This window comes from Lissotriton helveticus, chromosome 10 (genome assembly GCF_964261635.1).
Source record: "Lissotriton helveticus chromosome 10, aLisHel1.1, whole genome shotgun sequence".
NCBI lineage: Eukaryota > Metazoa > Chordata > Amphibia > Caudata > Salamandridae > Lissotriton > Lissotriton helveticus.
The window spans coordinates 83,886,949-83,913,242 of record NC_136071.1 but is presented as its reverse complement, the minus strand read 5'-3'; the positions used below and the strand labels follow the sequence as shown (position 1 = coordinate 83,913,242).

The following is a 26,294-nucleotide window of genomic DNA, read 5'->3' as shown; positions in this document are numbered from 1 at the left end:
AAGGATACTATTCATTATAACCACATAAGGGCATAAAATCAGGACTATCGAATTTAGGGCCCTAGATAGAACTACAACACCCACTCCACAATCTAATGTCCCTCATTACTTAAAACTAAGCAATAGTAAACATATAATGATGCATGTGTTTTCCAACCCACCCTAAAATACATAAAGTTGCATATTGAAATGGTATATGGTAATACACGAAAATGAGTAATGGTATTGTACGTTTTTCAAGCAGTGGTATCATTCAGTTAAAAAATGCATATATATATCAGCTGAATGAATTGCGAAAATTACACATGAAATGGCTCTTAATACAGAAAAGAAGGTCGAGACCATTCCATCACATAATAATACAAATTCTGTACATATGCTAGAGGCTGAGGAAAAATATTGTCTCTAGAGTTCCTAAAAATAGAAGCTCTGTTCTCTAAGAATAGTTCTACTTTAAGCAGAGTACATGTGCCAGAAAAAGGTAAATATTTTGGAAGTGGAAAAAAAATAATTTCGCTTCAGGGGAAAAAATAGTTCCAAATATTTTCAGTAGCTTTTGTTTATCAAAGCTGAAGGCCGAATTCAGAGTTCAGGGAATGCTGTGTGCTTGTTGCTTAAAAAGTTATTCTTTCTGTTCAGGGGAGAACATCATTTCAGACAGAGTCTAAAAAAATTGGTCTACGGCTTCAGGTGAAAGTTCGACCAAGTTTGAAAATGCCGCAACAGTACAGTCGTGAGAATGATTGCTATCATCGATGTCAGGATCAGCAATGCTCACAGAAGGTCGTACCTGGGTGATGCTGCTCTCATCTCGTACTTCACTACCCTCTAATCGTAGTGGTGAAGTCTCAACGAATGCCGTCATCAGAATTGGTAGCCGCTGGGGACAACACGATGCATGAGCCGTTACTGGAATTAGCAAAGTATCTGTATCCAATGGTACTGCTGATGGTAGTGTAAGACAGACGTCCAACACGCATTCTTCTCCGCATAGCACACATCGAAACACAGGTAAGATGCAATTCTGCCAGATGGGTCTGAATGAAAGAAACCAGGTAATATTCAGATCTCTTAGCCGGGCTAATCCAAGGACGTTAGTTATGCGGTCCCGATAGCGTATAGCTAGGATCGTTTCTTCCATTGTTGCTGGAGTCTTGTCTGCGACTTGGCTTGCCATATCGGAGCAGAAGGATCAAAAATAAAATGCCTGCTACGAGTCCCAACAGAAGTGGTAGGCCGCCAAAGACAGAATGGACAAAATTAGGAAAAATGCCCAGAACTGTTTCGAAGGGTGTTAACAGTCCCGAAAAAATTGTCTTAAATATATGTGGGATACCACTGGTATCTGACATATTTAGAATTTGGCTTAGCATTTCCACGAAATGCACGGGGCAATTTGTTGATAAAAGGCTATGTATTTCTGCCGTTGTCCTTGCAACTTGCAGATCATACGTTTCTTTTGATGACGTTAAGGGCACAGTTGTCTGTAAAAGTACAGACTTTATTCTACTTAAAGTATCAATTCGAATAGAAGAGATATTCAAAGAAGGCCAAATTGTTGCCTCCGTATCTGGAGTGCTGTTTGGATACAATACTTGCATACAGCAAGTGACCATGGAACTCACGATCACGAGATAGGCTTTTCCTGGCACCATGCCACAACAGCTGTGGTCCACTATTAGAATGTAACTCCCGTTAGAAAGTCGTCTAAAGAATGGCTCTATTTGTGTTGCAGGTGTGCCGTGCTGGTGACATGAAAGGTTATTTGAAGTCCCCTCACAGGCCCCATGCAGGTTAATACCTTGACACAGAAGTATACCGCTTAGAGATTGTTTACAATTCTTTCCACTAAGAAATACATTCTGTTTCTTTTCACTGTAACATGTGTGTGTATAAGGTAATTTCCATGATGACTTAATGTACCCTTTACCCAACCTTTCATACTGGCCCGCTGGTATATACTCTTGGCAGTATTTAAATTGGAATGTTGTTATCGGGATTGTAATTATTCCGTGTATTATCCATTCAATGACAGGTCTTTTTGACATTATCAATGGTAATCTCTCAAGTTTTTCAATGCTCAGAATCGTATAGTCTGCTCCTTTTTGTGCCAAACTGATTTGTGTATCAGTAAGGTTAAAGATAGAGAATAATGATGTTGTGTTGATTAAACGCCAGGGCACGTAGCCTGAACGCAGATTTTGCAACGTCCAGCCAAGCTGTGCAATAGAACGTAATTGGGACTGACCATGTTGTAACATTAGTAAGTCCTGCTCTATTATATCAATAGCAGAGGATACAATACTGTCCAGTGAATATATTCTGGAGTCATTAACCCATTGTCCACAACAGAAAATTATTTTTCCAAATTAATACGATCAATTTCTTGTATTTTTTCTGCTGTTTCAATTTGCAACACTTTCCAAGCTTCGTTGTATGCAGCGTATATACCGGCCGCTATGAAACGTTTTTGACGCTGTTTGCGTGGTCCCATTATGAAATCACGCAAGTCAGCACCGTCTTTAAGTAAAGTCAAGTGTTGCTTAATTTCAGCCAGTGTGGATTTCTGCAGCCATTCGAGGCATAGTTTCCCTACACTGTATGTTGTAACTATCCCTGAATGTTGTCTCTGGGAGTATCTAGGATCTGGCCTGGTCATTTTGAACCCCTGTGTTTTGTTCAGGAATCTATCTTGACAGTTATTTGTGTCTGTGGGCCAGATCAACCAATTTTTCCAATCAGGATGTGTTCTGTTTTGGTTAAAAATATGGGATACGTCTATCTCAACATCTGTAGTGCTATTACTGTCAGGTGTTGGCTTTGGAATAGACGGTTTGTTTAATTCTTTTATCTTGGCTAGGCCAAGATAGGTTGTCTGTTGAATGGTATCATTCAAGAATATAATTTGTTCTGGGATCATGCAGGCTCTAAATAATGATTCTAGACCTCGGACCTGCCAATCTTTGGTCCCCCAGATGGTTTTTGTTTCAATGTTGTTTTTCCAGAAATCAAAACCAAATGTAATCATTTTTTCATAAAATGTTTCCGAATAAATCAATTTAGTATTAGTCAGCATTGTTTTTACCCCTGTCTTATTTAACAGTTTGAAATAAAACGTTTCTGCATCACTTGTGTTAAATCCTGAAAAGTACGGGAATTTCCCGTAAAATGTTTTTGAACTACCTTTTGGTGGAGTTGCACAATGTTCCAATTGATTATAATTAAAAACATTTCTAGGCTGAGCAAATGTATGCAAATAGTGATGTGCAAAGTGATTATAACAATACATTTCTTCATAGTTTAATGAACCCTGTAAGTAATCATGTTCTGTAAATTTTGCTGACATTACTAAATCTGACATCATATCATTAATACTTTCAAAGTCCCAATCATCAGAGAATGTACTCGGTTTTACAAAGTCACTTAATGAAACCTTGAACTGGTGTGGATATTTCAAGAGCTCGACCGGGCCATAGATTTCGTAATCCGTTTTGTCCCATGCTACGCCACCGGGTATTGGATTGGCTGTGACATTCACTGATGATAGTTCTCTTTTCTCGATGTGAGATGACTTGTGAGGCTTTAGGACCAAGTTGATGTTCTGACTTGCTGTGTCCATTGTATTGTATTTTCCCTCAATGAATTTTGTATTTTTTGTTTCATTAGCATAGTCTGAGGCTACATCGTTGTAGACAGGTGTTTCTTGACGAACTGTTGCAATTTGGGTTTTAAGAGGCACAAGTTCCATGGCATTGTTGCATAGTCCTTTTTTATTCACTGCAGGTTTATCAAATGTGATTAGTCTCTCAGTTTGAACCTCTTGTATTGTAGCAAGTTTTGGTACTCTGCTATTTCTTGGGAGTCCACTGGGCCTACTACTTATTATTGGCCACATGATTGTGGTTTTACCAGGTCGATGGATACAACTCGGTTCTCTTTTTTACCAGCAAGAGGCGGTAGTACAACTGATCTTGTTCCGCTGACAGCTAAGACAGGTACTGCTTTTCTGTAAGAAGGCCCAAATTCCTTCTTCACCGCGATCTTCTCTCTGACCAGATACCCAATCTTTGGAATCCAGACAGGCCTTGCTGGGACAGGTGGTTTATCTTCAGTGGCTGTTGGCTGCTGTTTTAACTTTATGTTGCTCAGGTCTTTTCTTGTTTCATTTAAGTCCTGTAAAATAGCCAAACGATCTTTGATATCAAAGCATTTTTCTTCTACCACTGAAGTCTGACTATCGAGGTCCTGAATATGCATTCTAGTCCCGAACAATAGTTCGTACGGACTGAAACCTTTCAGAGAATTTCTTGGCAGATTATTAAGACTACGTTGGACACTTGTTAAATGTTGGACCCACCCATCACCCGAACCTAATACCCTCGCTGTTATAGATTGCTTTATGTCCCGGTTTTTTCTTTACACAATCCCATTTCCCTCAGGATGAAAGGGACAAGAGTACCGCAATGCAATGCCCATGCTGGTCATGGCCTCCTTATAAGCTCACGAGCTAAAAGCAGGACCCTCGTCAGAATGTAGCATGCCAATTGCGTATGTGCCGATATGGACTCGCAAATCTTTGTATAACAGTTCTGGCGTCAGCCGAGTGCTGGTGTCTGCATTTTAAGTGAATCTAGTCTTAAACATTAATGGGACGCATTTCTCCTATTGGATTTCTGCGTATAGATAGCCTTGTGCTTTCTAAAAGAAGGGTCCTGGCAATACTCCGGTCGGTTCACCACTGCGATCTCTGTTGCAGTTTGGACAGCCCATTGCAAATTTGTAGTTATGCAGGCTCATCCCCGGCCACCAGTATTCTGATTGTAATTCTTTCAGAGATGTCAAGATCTCTTGGTGCCTTAGACACAATCCCATATGTGCTTCTTGAATCAAGAAGATTCTCCTGTTCGTGTTTGGAATCACTCTGTCCCCCACTCCAGGGATTCGAGCAAAAGGAACGGAGTTTGCATCGATTATGTATGTATAATTGAGTGGATAGTTCACAGGTAATGCTGCACAGTCGCCTTTTGAAGACGTTTTTACCGGTTCCATGATGAAATATCGATTACTAAAACATCGACCTACAAAAATATCGCCACAAATACATCGTCTACAAAAATATCGTAACCATATACTTAAACAAGGATTTACACAAATATCGATATTTTTTTATCGACTACTCTAATATCGTTAACAATTATATCGACTACATAAATATCGACTACTACATTATCGACAATATTTAAAATAACATTACCTTCTACACTAATATCGACAACACTAATATCGACTACCTTTCTACTCATATTAATATAAATAAAATATCGTCATTTTCTTTATAACCTTATATACACATTACCTTTCTGTTATTCACTTTTTCATAGTTATTTAAATTCAAAAAAGCTTTTCTAACATATATGTATATACAATATGTATTATTTATTTATATATAATAAGAAAAAATAAATTAGTAATATAAACTATGTATGACGTTACAACACATACTTTTACAACGCATACCTTTACAACGAAATTTTTACAACGCAAAAACCATTACAACGCATGTATTTACAATGCATATTTTTACAACACAGGTACCTTTACAACGCATACCATTACAACGTAAGTATTAGTAAATATATAATAATTTTTTTAATATAAATTAATTAAAATGAATAGATTTTAATTAAATTGAATTTAATTTCACTTAATTTCATTTAATTGATTTAATTAATATATTAAATATTTTTTTTTACCCTGTACCCCTGTACCCCAAAAACACAAAACTGAGCCTGAACAATAAAAATACCCCTTTACCCAAAAACTAAAAACTGACCCTGACCCCTTAAAATACCGCTTTACCCAAAAATTAAAACTGACCCTGAACCCTAAAAATTCCGCTTTACCCAAAAACTGAAAACGGACCCTGAACCCTAACAATACCCCTTTTCCCAAAAACACAAAACTGACCCTGAACCCTAAAAATACCCCTCTACCCAAAAACTGAAAACTGACCCTGAACCCTAAAAATACCCCTTTACCCAAAAACTGAAAACTGACCCTGAACCCTAAAAATACCCCTTTACCTAAAAACTGAAAACTGACCCTGAACCCTAAAAATACCCCTTTACCCAAAAACTGAAAACTGACCCTGAACCCTAAAAATACCCCTTTACCCAAAAACTGAAAACGGACCCTGAACTCTAAAAATTCCCCTTTACCCAAAAACTGAAAACTGACCCTGAACTCTAAAAATACCCCTTTACCCAAAAACTGAAAACTGATCCTGAACCCTAAAAATACCCCTTTACCCAAAAACTGAAAACTCACCCTGAACCCTAAAAATACCCCTTTACCCAAAAACTGAAAACTGACCCTGAACCCTAAAAATACCCCTTTACCCAAAATAAATAAAAAAATATAAAACATAACTCATAGAAAATACTTAACAGTAAGCAACAATAAATAACTATTCTAACTCCAATCCTACATAAGTCAGGGAAACTACTGGACAGTAAACCATAATATTTGTGATATTATAACACATAAACATCACTTTATATATATTAATAACAACTCTTATCTATTATACTACAAAATAGACTATTAAATTACAATCACAAAATATGTTTTTTTGAACATAACAAAACAAATTTTTTTCACCAAAATTTAAATTTCCAATTTCGAATTTTTTTATAAATTTTTACATAATTTTCACAATTTTATAATTTTTAACCGAAAGGTTGTTTTTGTGTTTTTCTAATCATTCTTACCATATATTATAACAAATACACAAACATAAAATATTACACACTTGACTTATTGTAATATAATTTAAAAATCAAATTTCTAAATTCAAATTTCAAATTTCAAATTTAAATATTGAAATTTCAAATTTCGTATTTTTTTATATCAATTGAATTTTTTATTAAACACTATATAAATAAAACCCACACTTAATTACAAAATTATTATATAATACATTCAATTTCAATTAAATATATTTTTTCGTATTTCAATTTATAATTTGTTTTAATTAAATTTAAATTTTATGAAACATATTTTAATATACTACCCACCCTTATCCCCTATATCACCAACAACCCGCTACTAAATCTTTTTAAAAACCCATTAAATAAATAATTCTGTTATTTAAATTAAATTTCAAATTTCGCAATTCAAAATAAAAAATAAATAAAAATGTTCGATTTTTTTACCATTCTATACATATTATTTACACTACTTTTTTAAATTAATACCCACCCTTATCCCCTATAATACCAATAACCCGCTCCTAAAATATTTACAAACATTTAATTTTTTTTAACATTTTGATCCCTATAATAATAAAAATAGACATTTAATTAATAATATTTAAACATAAAACAAATTTTTCTACACTTATATAACACATTCAATTATTTTGTCGATATTATATTCAACGATATTTCTCTAAACGATATTCTATACAACGATATTTTATTTTGACGATATTTTTGTCATTATACAAAATCGATATTTACAACAACAATATTTACTTCAACGATATTTTTTAAATTCGATATTCTTACCTCGATATTTATGCTAGTCGATATTATCCCGTCGATATTCCTGCTTTATACCGTTTTTACCGCCAGCATGGTTTCCCCGTCTATGTATTTTTCTGAACGCTTTTTTGTGGCTACGGAAGCCAGTTGAGTTGCTTCCGCTTTGGCTGTGTCAGCCAATGAATTCCCTGCAGCGTGAATGCCACCACGCTGATGACTCAGTGTATGTATCACGTGAGTCTTTTGTAGTTCCTTCTGCAAAAGAACTACTTGTTCCCAAAGCTTTTTATGCTTTATTGTGGCACCTGTGTCATCTTTGTAATCGTTTTGAACCCAGTTCGGCAAGTCATTATTGTAAGATTTGACGCAGTAATGCGAATCGCACACTATTAGTGTGGGGAATTCGCGATCGGTAATATCGAGCGCCATTTTTAAAGCTAGTAGTTCAGTTCGTTGAGCTGAACTGTCTTTTACAGATTTAAACATAGTTACCAGTGGTCTCAATTTACCTCCGTGCCACCGGCATTTAACAACCGCGCACGCAGCACTGTAAGCTTGCTTACCCCAAACTGCGGGTTGTGCTGATCCGTCTGTATATATTACACAGGCGTAAAGTTGTAGGGGCAGAATTTCGATTTGCAGAGGATATTCTTTTTCATATGTTAAATTTTTTTGTTTTTTCATGTTCGAGTCAAAATAGTATTTCACGTCTTCTGCAGCTAGAGAATTTTCCCATTCGATCCATTTTGGATCTAATGCCACCTTAGTCATATTGCGTGGGCTTGTTAATGCCTCAAAGGCTGATTCTGCTGTTAAAACAGTTATCCTTTTGCCTTGTGCTTGGGCTCTTTCTTTTGCTACAGCAGTTTGAACCGCATTTACAATATTTTCTGTAAGACTGAATGTCTTTTCAGCTTGTGTGTACAAGTGTGATTTGTATGCTATTGGTACCGTTTCTCCCTCATTAGAGGTTAGGTACGTGAATCCGCATCTTCCTGGGATGACTCGGATTACAAGGTTGTGTATGTTTTCGCGTGTTTGTAATTTAGTTTTAGCTAACATGTCATTTTGCAATGATCTTAAAATTTCTGTGTGTTTTTGAGTCCAATTGATTGGTTTGAAATCAGGTTTTATTAATTCATAGAGAGGTTTAACCCTCTCTGCATAATTAAAATGTATGTTCTTCCGAAATTCAGGAAACCTAGTATTGATTGTAAGTTCTTCAGCGTTTTAGGTGCTTGGAGTACAGCGCACTTCTCTAAGAAGTTGTCTGCTAGGCTTTTGCCTTCACTTGATAATTCATATCCTAAAAACAGGACAGTTAGATGGGCAATTTGTGACTTTTTAAAGTTGAATTTGTAACCCTCAGCTGCAAACCCAAGTATTATGGTGTTTACTCTTTTCAAGTGAGTCTCCAGGTCATCATCTGTGAGATAGATGTCATCGACATAAGATAATGCCTCATCATCATATATTTGTAGTAACTCTGTTACTCTTGCTGAGAATATTCTTGGGCTATTCTTGAATCCCTGTGGGAGTCGACAGAAATTCTGTGACCCCATTATTGAGAAAGCGGTCAAATACCTGCTTTCAGGTGCAATGTTTTGACAAAAGAATCCATTAGAGATGTCTAATGTCGTTTTGTATTTTTTGCGCACGATGTTATTCATTAGTGCTGCACTGTGTGAGTTTTGTACTGCAAATGTCTTGCAACATGAGTTTAGGTGTCTGTAGTCCAAAACTAGACGATATGAATCGTCTGGCTTGGAGACAGGAAACAAAGGATTGTTCATTTGTGAGGTGCATGTTTCAATCACCCCTTGGTATTCAAGTTGATCTAAGATCTCCCTGACTTGCTTTTTAGCTTCTTGTTTAATTAGGTACTGCCTTTGTGCAGTGGGTTGACATTTTAACTGGATTTTGTGAGGAGGAGAGTCCTCATTCCATCCTACATAATTTTTGTATAATGCAGGAGCTTGGACTACTGCCCATTTTCTTGCATATGTATATTTTCTATGAATTGGAATATGATTTGAGAAGGCAGGCATAATCATTTCTTCGCCATGAGGGCACTCCCTGACAAACTCTGGTGGCCAGTCTTTCTCAGCTAAAAGGATGTCATAGCCTTTCGAAAGTTTATCCCAAAAGAGACCCCTTACTTTCCTGGTCTTATCTCCCTCTATACGTAATGTTATTTCGTATATTTTATGAGGTTTGCTAACCCTGGTATCTGCAGTTTCCACCTGAATGTATTCATTCGTGTCCACTGTCTCCAGAAGATTCATCAAGATCTTGCGAGCTATGGTCACTTCTGCTGCGCTGTCTAGCATTGTCTGGGCCCACTCTCTGTTTTTCAGTTGTGTCCTCAGTATCCTCGGCATGTTTAATTATTTTAATACTGGCTACCTTCTTTCTTGGAAATTGTAATTTTTTATTTAGATGAGCAGGTTCCTTGTCTTTGGACTTGACGTGCTCTTCCCTGTGTTCTGACCGTCCTCTTCTTTCCGATTTCTGCGAGGAAGTCTGAAAAGATCGATAGGGACGTGTATCAATATCTTGATATCTATCAGGTTTTTTCAAATTATCCCTATTTCTAAGGTTGTATCTTTTCTCAGAGGGCTCCCTCTGGGGAGACTTGTGTCCTTGGTCCGGAGATATTTCTCTCCGCCGAGGAGACCTTCCTCTGGACTGGAATCTTTTTTCTTTGGGAGTGGATTGTTTATTTCCATCCCAGCTCTTTTTTGGAGTGTTTAGATTATTTTTAATAAATATCTTTTCAGGATTTTCAGTTAGTTGGGGTTTTACTGGTTTCCCACCCAAACTATCTCTACCTAGTTCTTCATAGGATTTTTCTATGATTCTGGCAAGTTCAAATGGTTGTTCTGCTATATCTGTCTCTCTCAAATTCTGGCGGATCGCCACAGATGCTGCTTCTCCTTTTATGTTGGCTAATAATATAGCCGAGACATGCTTGAAGTCTTTCAGTAATTTCATACCCAGAGTTAATGCAGGTTCTGGACCGTATTCATTTTGAATCTGTCTTAGCACATCTGGTATTACCGCCATGGACGGAACACGATGTGTTTTTGTGTAAATGGAAGCAAAGACTGTGCTCCAAGTGTCACAGTCCTCCACATGTGGTGCGATCCGCATTGGAAGACAGATAGTCAGAATTCTGTGTTTCTCAGCAGGGGTAGTATCCGGAAATACTGCCTCTATTTGAGTGCTTTTTTGTGCTAACCAGAATGGAATTTGTTCCCGTTTTGCGGTTACTTTACCAAGACATGATTGTATGTTCTGTGGTGTTATTTTGTTTGTGTTCCCCTGATGAGGGGTCAGCTGTGGAATGTTAATTGCTGGTTGGACTGTTGTAGTCCGTATTACATATTGGACTAATTGTCTATGTATTTTAATCAGTTGTTTTAGCTGTGCTAAAAGTTCTGGTACTGACATTTTTTCAATGTCTGGATGTGGTGTGTAGCTGGCTAGAACCGGCCACGTTGCTCCTGGTCTACCTAGTGGACCGAGCCTGGTGATGTGATTGTTATGTTTTAGGGCGCCATTAAACCAGAGCAGGTGCTCTTGGTAATTTAGTGGGATTTCCACCTCCTTGAAAGGGGTGCACTCTTCCGGAGGTTCCTCTATTTTGTAATAGTGGAGGTCGTGTGTGACAGCGTTTGCTGCTGGAAAGTTTATCCATGAATAGAATACCTCTGTCTGCCGATATTCATGGGCCTCTATCACGAATATGACTATACCACCTCGTGATGTCAGTCCGTTTTCTATAAGTTTAAGAGTTATAGTTTTTCTTATGTTGACCGGAATGAGTATAACTTTCGGGTCATTGTCTCGGAGACTTGTGTCATCCGCTAGGAGTTGAGCTGCTATTCTAGCTGCCTCCCTTTCGTCTTCACTTTCTGACATTTTTACTGACAGAAAGGTTTTTGTTGCAGATCAAGTTTCAAGGAAACAAAGATTAGGTGCACAATATTTTGGAACACTGTAACCTTCAACGTTGACTAAACCAAAAACTATACATAGGAATCTCTTCCTTCTAAGTTCGGCGGATTTTAACCTTTTACCCACTCCAGACGTCTTTTGGAGTATTTACGGGAAAAAGGGGTCTGTGTGAAAAAGCATGACTGAGTTACTCTAACGTCTTGCGTTAGATTTATCGCCTTACCAAACGTTGGGCGCCATGTAGTGTAGTTCCTATATTCCCAATAGGCTCTGCGCATTGGAATAATATATTCAGCAGTGTAGACGTAGGACTGAGGTCGACTAGGTCTCTACTGACTATATTAGACTTAAGGTTTGCCAGCTAGCTCAGAGGTCACTAGAAACTTTCTCGAATAAACGAGGAGGAGTTTAACCTCCATGGATGGACAAGAAGGGATTAGCTTCTGACACCCATATAACATGACAACTTTGCTCCCTCAGAATAAGAGTGTATCTCTAGAGTCGTGTGAAAACAATAGACAGCTATTTCACTCAGTCAAGTGTGCATACTTAGTTTCACCAGAGTGCAGATAAAAGAGAGACGGGCGTTTTCAATAAAAGGTGTTATTTATTGAGCAGTCTTCTTTCTCATACAAGAGAAATGAATTGCCACAATTGCAACACTCATAGTAAAGTAAAGTGCGTACAGTAAAAGGAGGATTAAGAAATAATACTGTAAAAGCATTGATATGGTTTATTAGCCATAAGATACTTTAAAATAGATAAAATATATACATACTTATATACATTGACTAACGTACTCAACTGGTGCTTCTAAATACGCCTACCCCGGTGTATCTGACCTAAGCCTAATACGTGGGAAGGAGTAAGTAAGTAGCAGTTTAAGTTAAGTTGGTTTTGCCAAGAATCTGACTCAAGAATTCTCTTAAAGTGTTTAGTCAGCTCCGTACCTGGGTATTAGAAAGCAGGAGGTCTGGTATCTCTCTCTCAGGACTCGATATCCCAGTAACCCGCGAAGGTATCTGGAAACACCGGAGCTGGATTTCTCGGCAGGAGAAAAGACAGCGTCTCTCTCAGTGCGTCAAAGAGGAGGGGCAGCGTCCGTGGGCTCTCCCATCAGCTGGGCTCTCGGGCAAGTAGATAGCTGCTCTGCTCCAAAACCACCACCGTGTGTTTGCTTAAGGCAACGTTGCTATATTTATACCTGAAAGGTGCCGGGTTTGACGTAAGGTTGGACATAAGACGTCAATGAAGATGTCACCAAGAACTGGCCGTTCTTAGAGTGCTCACAGGAGTTCTAGGACGAAATCAAAACATAAGCAATGGGGAATTCCCAGGTTGCTGGAGGTTTGGTTTGTTTACAGAACTCGTTGTACTTGCTAGGAGCCTGGGGAAGTAGCCTTGCTTAATTTGTACAGCATGGGCTATGACTAAATATGGATATGATTCTTATGCCTTTATAAGGATACTATTCATTACAACCACATAAGGGTATAAAATCAGGACTATCGAATTTAGGGTCCTAGATAGAACTACAACACAGGGAACCAGAAAATAGAGGAAATTATTTAGCACTGTAGGTTAAAACGTGAATTAGGTGCCCCTTGAATGTTAGTCAGATACTTATTTATAGGTGCATTTTACAGTTCACTGATAAAATAATACAATCCAGTACAAAACAATCGTTTTTCAGCCCTACTTTTAACATCTCTTTTCTTCCTTTGTGCTCCAAAGCAACTAATTGGAGGCGTTTACGGGGCTGGATTGGGAGGTGTTAGATGGGACACTATGCCCAGTACTTTCAAGGGCTTGGCTGTCCTTCGGCAATATTTATTTCTAGAGTATTAATTGCAAGCATGCCGTCTCTACTAATAATGAGGCTGCTTACTTGGCTAGACCGCTAGATGGCACTGTTCACAATATGTTCACTTTTCATTAAGTAAATGTTCTTTAATACTTAAAAGCAAGTGCTCATGCCACTTGGTTAGGAAGCGACCCCAGGGCTCTCACCAAGGTTTGGTTCCAGGACTCGCACTAATGTCTGAAAAGCCTGGTGCATTTAGCCCCTTAAATTTAATTTACAAAATAAATTTTAAAAAAACATCGAACTCTTCTACTGGAATGATGGTGTTATTCTTGGAATTTTACCTACTGCTGCTGTAAGCAGAAATACCTGCTTAATATAAGTTATCCATGTTGTTTGGGGGTTTTAAGAGACAACCGGGCACTGTCTGGCAGTGCAGAAGGTTGGAGCAGGGTCAGTGGTACAAGTTATGGCACTCCACTTTATTTAGATGGGGCGGGGAGGTGCAGTCTCTGATAAACTATGTCGGAGAGAACTGTCACACAAGACCTTTTCTAGAGGATTCGGCCAGGAGGGCCCAGAGAAAATAACCAAAGTTGGAAGTAGAGAGAAATACAATGAAGCAGTGGGCCCCCATCACAAAGAATGTTTTTGGGACGTGTAATCTATACAATGCACACACAAAAGAGTAAACACATTGTAGTACTGATTGACTATAAGTACTGCATGCCTTTCACATATATTGGTGACTTACGCCTATTTGCATAACTACTTATGTTGTGCCTATAATACACAGGTGTAGTTAGATTAAAAACACATTTGAGAAATTATTTTCACTTTGAATTTCTCCTTGTTGCATTTTTTTTCTCTCACGGGTGCCACCCCCTTTCCTTCGTGTAACATCACAGTCAGTAAGAGTCTTAATTGGACACTTTATTGCACTTTCTGCAGGACTCCTGTCGCATTCATTTGAGTGTAAGGCGGGTGCTCTGCTAAATGCACGTTTATACATCACGTAAATAGTTTTGTGTCGGGGGTTTGGAGTCTGTCGGCGATAAAGGCTGTCTGTCGGCAGTGTGACCCGTCTCTCCTCGCGGTGCCTTGGTGTGGGCACAGGGGCCGGTCTGGCGATGCTCAGGAGGCGGGGGTGACCCGACCTGCCCTCGGGGAGGACGATCAAACGAAGTCATGTGAATGAAGACATATTGAATTAGAGGAGCTCCCTACCGGAAGTGGGCAGAGCACGCCCGGCCTAATTAATGTCTCGAGGAGGAAGATGGTCCCATGAGGGAGGCAGGCGCTCAAAGATCGGACCCCGCCAGTGTTTGGGACTCACTTGGGAACTGACGGGGCGAACTTAAGGAAAAGAGCGGCGCGTGGGCGACATCGAGAGCTCCTCAGGAGTGGATCGAATAAAGAGAAAGGTAAAGGGGGGCGTGGGGCGGGGGGGTTAGGGGGGTTGTGGTGGGAAAGGATCACAATTTATTTCTTGGGCGCTCGAGGGGGGTTGGGGTGAGGCCGAAAGTCATGCCTGGGCCCCAGGCCTCTCAAGTAGAAGGGCGTGGATGCCTGTTTTCACCTCTTCTGAGGGAGGTGGGAGTTTACAGAAGTTGAGGCATGTCACGATTGATGTTTACTGGTGGGAGCGTTGCTTTAATTGGGCCGGTACTGCCCGGTACTGAGTACCGGCACATTTTTAATTGTGAGAGGGAGAATACCTGCACTTCTCAAGAGTGAGTGACCTAATACTTTTGAGAGTACCAGCAGTTCTCAGAAACAAGCAGGTACTCTGGTACCGGGTACCTGCGCTTCTATTTTTGCATCTCAAACAGTGGCTGGCTGGGAGAACAGGAGTCACCAACCAAGAAAGGTCGCAACTGAGCTGCAGTAATCAGTCATAGGGGTGTCAGTCATCAGGTGAGAAGCCTCCGTTGACGCAGCAGGTGCAGTTGCACCGTAGCTCAGAGGCCCTCACGGACCCACTGAGCCCTGATTTTGTTGCTGTATTTTTTAATTGAAACAGCAGCTGCCAGGGGAGGGGGGAAGGATTTCCTTTTTTCTCTGACTCAGGGCACAAGTCCTAAAAAAGAAGTGGGGGACTAACCTAGTTAATCAGTATGCAAGTGGCATCTCCGCGCATGGCATCGAAGCGTGTGACATCACGGCGCGTGACATCACAGCACGTGACATCACAGGAACTGGCATCACAAGAAGTGACATCAGATTTTAAGCCCTCACATATATGTTTAGCAGGTGTATCATGAGTACATTTGAGCACATTTCGAGTATACTTGCAAACCCTCCTGATTTAGGCAGAAGATTCACACTTTTGTACGCCACACATAAAACAATGTTACCTTTTGTCAGTGTTAAGCTTTCTCTAGCCATAGTGCTTTAAAAGAAATAGTGATATTTAAATTATTACAGCGCCTCCTCAAGGGTAATAAGCGTGTATAAATGCTATTTATTTTGTGCAAATACTGGGAAAGATCAACACATCTGATGTTCTTACAGTGCATGCATACCTTGTAAACACAGCCTGAACAAAGTGAAAAGCTGCCTTTCTTCAATATGTGTGAAGTGCTAACAAGGTGCAAGCCTTTGTTTCCCCTCTGCTGCATTTGCATCAGATGTGAGGCTCCTGACTGCTGCCAGCCAGGAAACTCCAACAACAGGAGGCTTGATGACCCCTGAGACTCCGCCTTTGTTGAGGGGCAGCAGGTGTCAGAAATAAGAGAGCCCCGTCCTCGCCTGCACGTTGTTGTGATCTAAAGCAGACAACAACGTGCAGGCGCTGCTGAATGTGTCCCGGTGTTTGGAAATTACGCCGGAACGAATTCAGCATCTTTTTTAGCGGGGCCCAACTTCTTGTAAGGGTGGACGGCGTCCACCCTGTGAAAGAAGTGTGGGGAAGCTGTCCACCCGTGTGGATCCCCGACTCGTGCCCTGCTCTAACTTTGACCTAGACACTGGCGGCGCTACTGCGTTTCACGACGGAAGTGAATTAGAAGAGCTGAAAAGTCTGCGAAGGCGTGACGTCACGATGGAGACCGCAGCAGAGCTGACTATCCAGTAAAAAAGGCAGGCAGGGATTGGTGTGCCAGAGCTCAGCATCCAGGGCTAGAAGCGGATCACCAGCTTGTCTTTTTCACAATCCCTAGGACTTCAGTGATGTAACACTGATGGCAGCACCCCAATCTAAAAATGGTTCCAGCTCCACTGCCCATGGATGTCACTGAGTTTGTGATTGAAAGGGGTATTTTGCAATCACCGTCATCAGACAAGTGGGTCCGCAGGAAGTGGCCTTGATTGAGAAGTGAATGGACTTTGGGAGCCTCTTGAGTAGGGGACTGCCAGATGGGATTTCCTTTTTACAGGCTTCTAAAAGGAGAGGGGGGATCCTAGGTTCTTTGAGTAGTAGTTGAGGGTGGAGGATGATCTGCTTGTCCTTGATTTGCCCTTGATATTTTCATCCATTGATGACCATGCGCTTAGATTTAATCAGGTTAAGGTTGAAGCCACTGGTGCCACCCATAAGTGAGTGGTTTTCGGGCAGTTTCTCAGGTGATGGATGTCAGATGTGAAAGAAACCTTACTCTGTACTGCATGTGGCCCATAAATTGTTGCAATGCAATGTCTAGTCTGTTCAAGAAATGTCCACCGGGTGTAATTTGTACAATGAGCAAGAATGGAGCTTTGGTTGCTAACGAGATACGCCTGACTGCATTAAAAGTAGTTGTCTACTTGCAGGAACAAATTAACCATCTCTAATTATCTGACATTGTAATAATGCTGCAGGCACTATTCGTCAACGTCACCGGCGGATCACATATAAGCATTCTCAGATCTCCAGCAGCTCCAGGGTGGGCATACATACCATTATTTGGAGGCAGGCAGTATCACAGGATAGTACTGGATTTGCCAATGTATGTGGAACGGTATCCTGCTTTAAGCATGACTCAGTGGTCGAAGGTGCCTAAGAATGCCGTTGGCTCAAGAAGGATCAGGATTCAAGGTACATCTTTATCTAGAGTAGTTTAAAGCTCACTTTAAGTAGCCTGCAAGGTTGCAGTTTCAGTAATACACTGTAGGTGAAGGCCCAGCTGATATACCCGTAGTTGCGTGCACCAGTGTGTGAAGCTTTGGGGTTGGGCATGTGCCCCCCTTTTGAAGATGTTGTAAAGAAGCTTTATCCCAATTGTCCCTATGGTCCTTGATCTAGAATTTAAGAACAGTGGAGACCTTCCTAAACTAAGGCCTAAGTTAACTGGTGTAGTGTTTGGTCAATGGTGGCTTTACATCACTATTGTGAAGCACTCAGAAATAATTTCATACAAAGCATCTAAACGCCCACCCTGGTTGACATTTGTATAAAAGATTGGACTATCATATTACGGGACAAGCCTGGATCCATTCCACACAGTGGCTCTAAGGTCTTTAAAAGAACATTTTGATCTGTGTTGGACCAGAAATGACTCTAGAATCCAAGAAATGGTGGTTTAACAGAATGCTTCGTAGAACAAAAGCACACACTCTAGGTCAAGGCTTTAAGAGCCTTCTCCTTGCCAGGAAAGGAATCGAGGCCTGGCTGTTTGAATGAACAGATCACCACAAAGCAGTTAGCAACTCCAGCGCCTTGAGACCCTCGCGGGTGATTTGTCACGCTTTATAAATCCTTAATTGATTGATTGATTTGAACAATATTCACTCCCCATATGCTGACATTCTTTTCATGAAATCTTGATAAGGGTTCCTCCTTTTGGATCATTTTTAATACAGATTGGCCGGAGAACTCAGATCATCACACTTTCCTTATTGCAATGATCCCGAAGGAACACTATTACATGTCTTTATATTTTGTCCATTATATCATGATCACTGAAGGAGATGGATTATACCCGCGTTTGGAAATCTCAGAGTGAGAGATCACGCAACAACGTTTAGATTAGCATGGACCTCTACGACGCCTACAACAGTTTTTGCTGTATCTAGTTTTTTATAAGCGTGGAAGAAAAGAAGAAACAGTTACATGGATCTTGTCCAATGGCGACTTTTGTTTTCTTAGCATAATGTATAACTTTTTTTGTGTGGAAGATTCTTCTTGTATAAAATATGTCAACATGTTACCTACAATTTTTATGCTGCTTTAATATTATTCTAAATTTATATCTATAATTATGATGTTTTTTATGAGTAATAATGCTTGCAAATAAACTTATTGATTGCTTAAAGTAACATTATGGCTGTCCCCTGACAAAGTAGTGACTGCATGAAATATGCATGGTCTAATTGCACCACTGTGCGGCCTACTGTGTGTATTAAAGGCATTTGTTAAGAATGCAAGCCAGAAGCGTTGCATTTGCTAATGCTTGATTCTTTTTTACTCTTCTTCACAGGTTTATTGATCTCTGAACTCTTGCAGCTATGGGAGTGTCCGGGATTGTGAATGTCCTCATTCTTGGGGTGTCCTTCCTGCTGATCTTCACTGCATTTGCCACATGTGGAAATCTGGTGGTAAGGTGGCCATTTAATTCTAGGTGGGGTTGGTGACTACACCGCTCCGCAGGTAGGGGAACCTATAGACTGCTTCAAGTGTCTGTGCCAATTCCCACTAGAAAGTGCTGCAAAACACTAAAGAGTGAAATTTACATGAAGGAGCTGCATGGGGGCAGAGCAACTGCATGGTGGGTGATTGAGAGGCAAATTATAGAGAAAGAGAGAGACAGAGTGTGTGAGACAGAGAGAGAGAGCAAGAAAGAGAGTGAGAGTGCAAGAGAGAGGGAAATGCTTATATAGCACGCTGTGAGATTACACCAAGTGGATATTCTGCTGTAGGTAGAATGGAGGAAGGCAGGTAGGTTGAAAGACAGGCGAAGGTAGACACAGCTAGAACACACTTCTCCAACAAGTAACTTGGGAATTACTGGAAGCTCTCCAGCTAGCTGGAAGTAATTTAAGATGCTTTTTGGAGAAAGAGATATTTCTAAAATATATTAAAAGCTGATATTTGAGTGATAAATCATTCAATATTACTAATATTATTACCTGTGTGTGTAACTATGGCTGTTATATATTACCCATATAGGGGCTTTATACATTAAAAAAGGGTTTTTTACATCATGGCTGGTTCACAGAGGAGATACCTACTGGTAATCTTGCATGGGGTGGCCACTAATGTAATCTTGTGTGACGGTGGTCATTATAACAACACTAATAGTATTAGTAGCTCAGGATGGGTTTCATTATACATGAGTAGCTCTTAGTACAGAAAATATTGGAAACCCCTAAGATAGAAGGACACTTAGGAAAGAGTAGGGAACCTACAAGACACACAAAATGTGCCCGAAGACCATATGGATGGTTGCTGAGATACAAGCATGTGCTAGGGAGTATATCGTGAAGGCGGGGGAAGAACATGCATGGATTGGATGAACGGTATATAGATGAGGGGGGTCTAAAGGCGTGGAAAGAATGTACATGGGGTTCAAAATATAGAAGCATGTAGGGGCTGGACCTGCAGGTAAAATAAGATCACACAATGAGTGGATACCATGAAAGGATATTCAATTGGGAGAACCTACAAGTGAAAGAAACGCATACAGGGAGAGTATATTTACTACTGCGGAGAAGCTACATGTTATGTTATGATGGGAAACATCCTTTACGATGCAACTTTTACCACGCAGTGCCTTTACAACGCAGGTTTTTCAACGAAAGTCATTACAACGAATTGCGCTGGGGGGCGCTCTAGGATAGGTAATAGTTTAATTTACTATCCAACACCTTCCCTACTATCCATGGGGACTGGAGTTGGAATAGTAAATTAAACTATTCACTATCCAGCACCCCCCAACGCAAGTCATTGTAACGACTTGCGTTGAAAAACCTGCGTTGTAAAAGCATGCGTGGTAAAAGCATGCGTTGTAACAACGTACATCCTGTTATGATATGTTATGTGGGTTTTGTAGAGTGCTCATACACTGTTAGGTCTCTTGGAGCTGAGAGGGAGCGCAGATTACAACAGAATAATAGAAACGTTTTTTCCTTTCTTTTTTCTTGAACTCAAGATGGGAAACAGATCTTAGGGGTAGAGAGAGTATGTTTCAAGTTTCAGAAGCCAACAAGGAGAATGAGTGACCTCTGATGGTAGCTTTACACATCTAAGGAACTCTCAGCAGGAGAAGATTGACATCATGCAGAAGTCGAGTTGGGGTGTATATGTGGAGTCATTGAGATAGACAGTGATAGTGCCAACTGCAGAAATTTTATGTACTGATCATAGGGTCTGGAATTGAATTCTGGATCAAGTAGGCAGCCCCTGTTGTTCATGGGTCAAATTAGATGCACCAGAAAAACGGGAGCTGGTAAAACTAAACTAGTAGCTTGATTTTGTATACAATGAAGGAGGGGAGTCAGGGATCTGTTAATTCCTGTATATGGTGAGTTGCACTAGTCAAATGTTGACACGATTGGGGCAGGTACTGCAATTCGGCAAGCATCTACAGGCCCCTTTATGGTATTTCTTATGCTCATAGTCCACTCAGCTGGTTGCTGCACTAGATTGTTCATTCTAAGATATTTTGTTTAAAGTTTATGGTCCTGAGCAAGCACAGGATGGAGGGAGAAATGATAGAGGGATCAGACAGGGTGGGCTTTGTTAATATCATCTCATATTTGATTGTCATTGTGAGATGTCAGGCAGCGGTCATGGTGTGTAGCTTGTTGGGACCTGCAGTGGTGGACTACATTAAAGTCCTCCATTGGCCAGCAGCATGCGGCAGATCCGTTTATTTATTTTATGTCTGTTTAGTTGGTGATTGGTAGTTTTTTTCTATCCCCTTCCGAACTCTTTGCAAAACGCACCTAACCTTGATAACACAAAGAGCCAGGACCCACACTATGAGATACCAACTATTAATAGATTTAACCCGCTCTCAGGTTTGGAAGAATTAGATTGACTGGTTACGATAAACCCTAATTGTTCGGAGGTACAGGAACTATCTATAAAGCTAGATCACAATGTTAACGAGGAACTTTTAATTTGAAATCTTGCTGATTCACATACTGGATCCACTGCCCAAAGTCCTCCAAAAATAGGCCATTCAGAAAAATCTCTACTTAGTATACTTTTCTGGAATATCGCAGGTTTGCGTTCCAAACTCACTAACGAAATATGGATTAATTTCATATAAAAATTCAATGTCCTCTGCCTACAGGAGACATGGGCCACATGCACAATACATATAGAGGGCTATAAAACCTATCTTTCTCAAGAACTTCCTTCACCATCAGGGAGAGCTAGGGGAGGTTTGTCGATTTTTATTTCCAATCTTGTCGAATTCGTGAAAATTGTCCAAGTTAAAATTGAGGCAAACTATCAAATCATAATGCGGAGGGTGGATAAAAGCAACCCCTTCGTACTGGTTAATTTTTATAATAATCTTAAACAGGATGAAATAATCAGAGTACTAGAAGAAATTCAGCTATTCTTGCAGGAACTAAGGAACAATCTAACCAAGGACCTGGTAATCATATGGGGGGTGACTTTAATCAATCCATATGTGGGTATAATTCCAATTTAACCTGCGGTCTCTGTGACGAAAATAAAATTCCACTAACTCACTTTCCCCATACAATGACGGGGAATTGTCTGAATGAGATACTATTCCGGTTAGAATTGGGTTTGGCCAATGAAGTGATTAACCCTCCAATTACCCTTACCAGTACTTTTAATGGTAAAGGATTATTCAGTACCATAGACTTCATTTTTATTTCTAGTGACTTTTGTTCTTGAATACAACATTTTTCAACGCACGATATAGCAATAAGCGATCACTATCCCAATAGTGTTACACTATCGCTACCACAGCAAGTAGACAGAGGCAACTCCCTGAGGATTCTTGGGCAGACGGCTTTGTCTCTCGACAGATTAAATGGTTTTACGTTAAAGTGGGCTAAAGTAGATCCAGCAGAGATCACCATGAAAGTAGTAAAAAACTCGTTAACAGCAATCAAAATATGTCTTGATCTTTCTACTGGACATGAGGAGGTCCTGAGTAACTTCGTGGCTATAACGAAAACATTAAAAGAAGCCCTCTGTGTTAATTTAAAAAACAGGACCTCTAAATCTACAGGCTGGTTTAATAATACATGTGCCAAAGCCTATTCTAAAACTGAAAATAGCACTCCATAGAATAAAAAGGGGCAAAAAGGAAATAGCCAACCTTAGAAGAGAGTATAAAAAGGCAATAAAACTAAGAAAAAAGGATCTGAAAAATGAACTATGGGCCCAACTCTACAAAAGTTGCGTCATGAAAGATAATATTGCCTTCTGGGAAATAATTAAATCCCCCTTTTTAGTGGACAATAATGACAAACCTAAAATTGATGTGGCTATTGACGAGCAAACATGGGTTGGTCATTTTGCACAGATATTTGGTCTGTCACCTGAAGATGACCAAATGATAGATGAGAAGGACGGAATAAATGTGGTAACCAAGACAACCTCTTTTCCCATTGATCTCGACATAACACTTGTGGAAGTAGAGCTAGCTCTTCTAGCTAGTAAGAGTCGAAAGGCTCCAGGCCCTGACGGGGTCCCAGTTGATTTTTACAAGTACAACCCGGAACTGTGGACCCCTATTTTAACCCGAGTCTTGGAAGAGTCATGTGCGGTAGGGTTGGTAGACTCAAGGTCCGAAAGTATTTTGGTCCCAAATCTTGTTAGCGCCCAATATCGCTTCTGGATTCTTTGGGTAAGGTGGTTGGACGAATCATCCTCGAGGGCCTCCAGCTCTGGGCTGATGAGAATAATATCCTTTCGGACCTTCAATTTGGGTTCCGAGAGGGTCTTGGTACCACAGAACAAGTTCTCAACTTGACCCTTTTGACAGGCAAATATGTACATTCTAAGGGTGGGGCCCTGCATATGGCATATGTCGACCTATCAGCAGCTTTTGACTGCATCCGCCACAGCAAGCTTTGGTCCATTCTACTGGCAATGGGGGTAGAATTACCTATAGTAACATTTTTACGTGAATTATATTCCGTCGCAAAAGCACGAGTAAGGTATGGTCTTGGGGGGCAATTAACGGCACCTTTCGGTGTAGAGCGGGTAGTAAGGCAGGGCTGTGTCCTGGCACCCTTTCTTTTTACACTCTACACCAATGGCCTTGAACAGAGCATGGTGAAAGGGTGCCAGGACCTACCATTAATCAACAAGCGCCCTATACCTACCCTGCTCCACGCTGATGACGCTGTGATTTTGGCCCGTACCCCCTTGGAATTGCAGCGTGCTCTCCTAAGATACCATACTTTTATGGCCAATTTAGATTTGAAAATCAACATAAAAAAACTTATGTCATGACATCAGGACCCAAAACACAAAGATCAAAGGCAATTTTCATAGGCAACACAAAGCTTGAAAGCACAAAGACACACCCCTATTTAGGAATTGTAATAGATAAAAAGCATACTTGGAAACAAGCAATCAAGACCAGAAAATTGTTATTTATGAGGGTAACAGCTGCATTAGTTAGTGTTTCGCGAAGATTAGGGAAACGGCCCCCCACTGAACTTATTCATATTTACCAGGCTAAGTGTATAAGTACAGCAATTTACGTGGCCGGGGTGTGGGGTTACGGAAAGGTGGATTCCATCCAAAACGTGGAAAATTCGTTTTTAAGGTACCTCCTTGCCTTACCGCAGGGTTCTGCAACCTATTCGTGCCATATAGAATTGGGTATGTCATATTTGACAGGCATAGCTAAAATCCAACCACTTCTTTTATGGCACCGCATATGGACATCCACTAAAACAATTTTTTGCCAAGATCTTATTCAGGATTGTCTTTTGCTAGAAAACGCTCATAAGATAGGGTGGATTGCCTATATTAAAAACTTCCTATTCGATCTGGGAATGGCAGAATATTTCCATACACCCATAGCAATTGCAGAACTATCAAGAAAAGCGTTTAAAACAATCTGCATGACACACCTAGAGCAGCTGCGGTTGAGTAACGAGATTACCAAAATAACTGTTCAACACACGCTAACAGCTCAAACAACTCTGACCATCCAACCATACCTAACTTTTAATTTAACCAGCTATGAGAGGTTATTATTAACAAGGTTTAGGATTAATATTTTCCACCGTTTTGTCACCTTCCCGCGATCTAATGATTGGGCAAAATGTTTACCAATTTGTCCCTGCGATGAACTTTCTAGTCAAACTACATGCATACTGTTTTGTTTTGTAAGTTCTTTACTGAGCCAAGAAAGCGTTGGATAATTCCCATCTTAAAAATTATGAATCTCCGAAGATGCCGACCGGCATTCCTTTGTCTCCAATTTTTAGAGGAAGAACATGCTGCGAAAGAAGTTGTCAGATTTCTGAAGTTTGTAGTAAGATATAGGACAAACATACAGTAAATTATGACACTTATATTTCGATTATGATTACTTTTCTGTCTATTTTATGTTTTAGACTCAGATTTTATAAGTGATGACTGATTATCTGTATTTTATAAGATGTTAAAATTGTATCAATTGTATCCTGTCTATAGAAACATTTTTAAGTATTTTTATGGTAAAACTAACCTTTTGTAAATGTACTTTCATGGTTTTTCAAATACATGAAAAGCGAATAAAGGAATTGAATGAATGAATGATTGGTAGTTTGTTGCTGTGAACCGGTAAAGTACTGGGTGATGGACATGACCCGAAGTCATTTTGTCTTATGTGAATGTAAAAGCGTCAAGCAATCGACTGCCCAGCCACTAAGTGTTATGATATTAGAATTACTGTTGGTCAGGTGTTGTAATTGCATTTGTTTAGTGCTTACTGCTCCTAAAGAGGCGCTGAAGCACTTTAAGCTGAGCAACATACAGCTCTGGAACTTAAGGTTAGTGTTTTTTCAGAGGTGATTAAGATTACTCTTGTGCTCTTATGGAAACCATTCCATGCATTCACTCCAGTTTCTATGTGGTAGATTCAATTAGCAGGCATTAGTTGTGATGTTTAATGTGAGGGGTATGTGTATTAATGCAAATGGTTGATGGTATTGAAAGATGAGCTATTGGAGATTAGGCATTGGTAGCTTGGAGTGGTAGGGCTTTTAATGGAGAGGTTGTGATCTTGCAAAAGAGATGTGGGCAATTTGCAGTAAAACAATAACAAGGATTAAAGTCAACATGCATCTGACTTAAAGTAGGCTGTGCTCAGAGAGAGAGAAGGCTTGCAGAGAAATGAAAAGTAAGGAGAGGTTTATTTGAATAAGGGAGAGGGAGCGAATGAATTTCTAAGTCAAGGTCAATTTTCATAGGAATGGTGTTTTTTTAGATTGATGCAAAACTGTTAAAGAAACAACATTATTTGCATGTGAGATAGTGCAATATTAGGTATTTTGATAATCATAAAACCATGTAAATGGTTAACCTGAAACTACTGCTAGACCACCGCTTCAGCAAGGACAGAGGATCTGCCCTGGGGTTGGAAGAGTAAAGTAAAGGCTGGACACCTGTATAGGGACCAATCCAATGCTGTAGGCTGCACTTAAAGGAAGTAGCTACCTCATGATCATATCAACACGAGGCTACTCACAGGGTAAAAAAACCACAACATTAAAAGGGAGACTCTGCAGATACTGGGGTAGACAGATGTTTATGATATTCACCCTGAAAGTTTGGGCCACAGTATTTATTAGAAAAGAAAGGTGGAGTCCACCATGGGTATCCAAGCTTCCATATGGCACAGGATAGGGTTGAGGACAGCCTCCAGGCAGTGGAAAGGCATTGCCCCATTCGAGTGGCTTGAAGGTGAAGGCCAGCCATTGAAAAGAGGGGGGTGAGGTCAGGGATTCTCTTAGATATTCAATGAGGGCCTTGTTAGGAGGGGGGTGCTGATTAAGTGCCTTGTCTTGTGCACTGCAGGTTTGGTAGATGAAGAGATGTGTGTGGGGTGGGAGTGCAGTTTCTAATATAGGGTGCG

General features: G+C 40.1%; 1 protein-coding gene across 1 annotated transcript in view; it reads left to right on the top strand.

The window, feature by feature from the left end:
• LOC144785054 (UNC93-like protein MFSD11) overlaps window positions 1–26,294 on the top strand; it is a 180,508-nt gene that overhangs the window by 54,500 nt on the left and 99,714 nt on the right. The window contains exon 2 of the mRNA XM_078664169.1: window positions 18,705–18,822. Coding sequence (XP_078520295.1) covers window positions 18,733–18,822 — 90 coding nt within the window. The 5' untranslated portion in view covers window positions 18,705–18,732. The remainder of the gene's footprint in view (window positions 1–18,704; window positions 18,823–26,294) is intronic.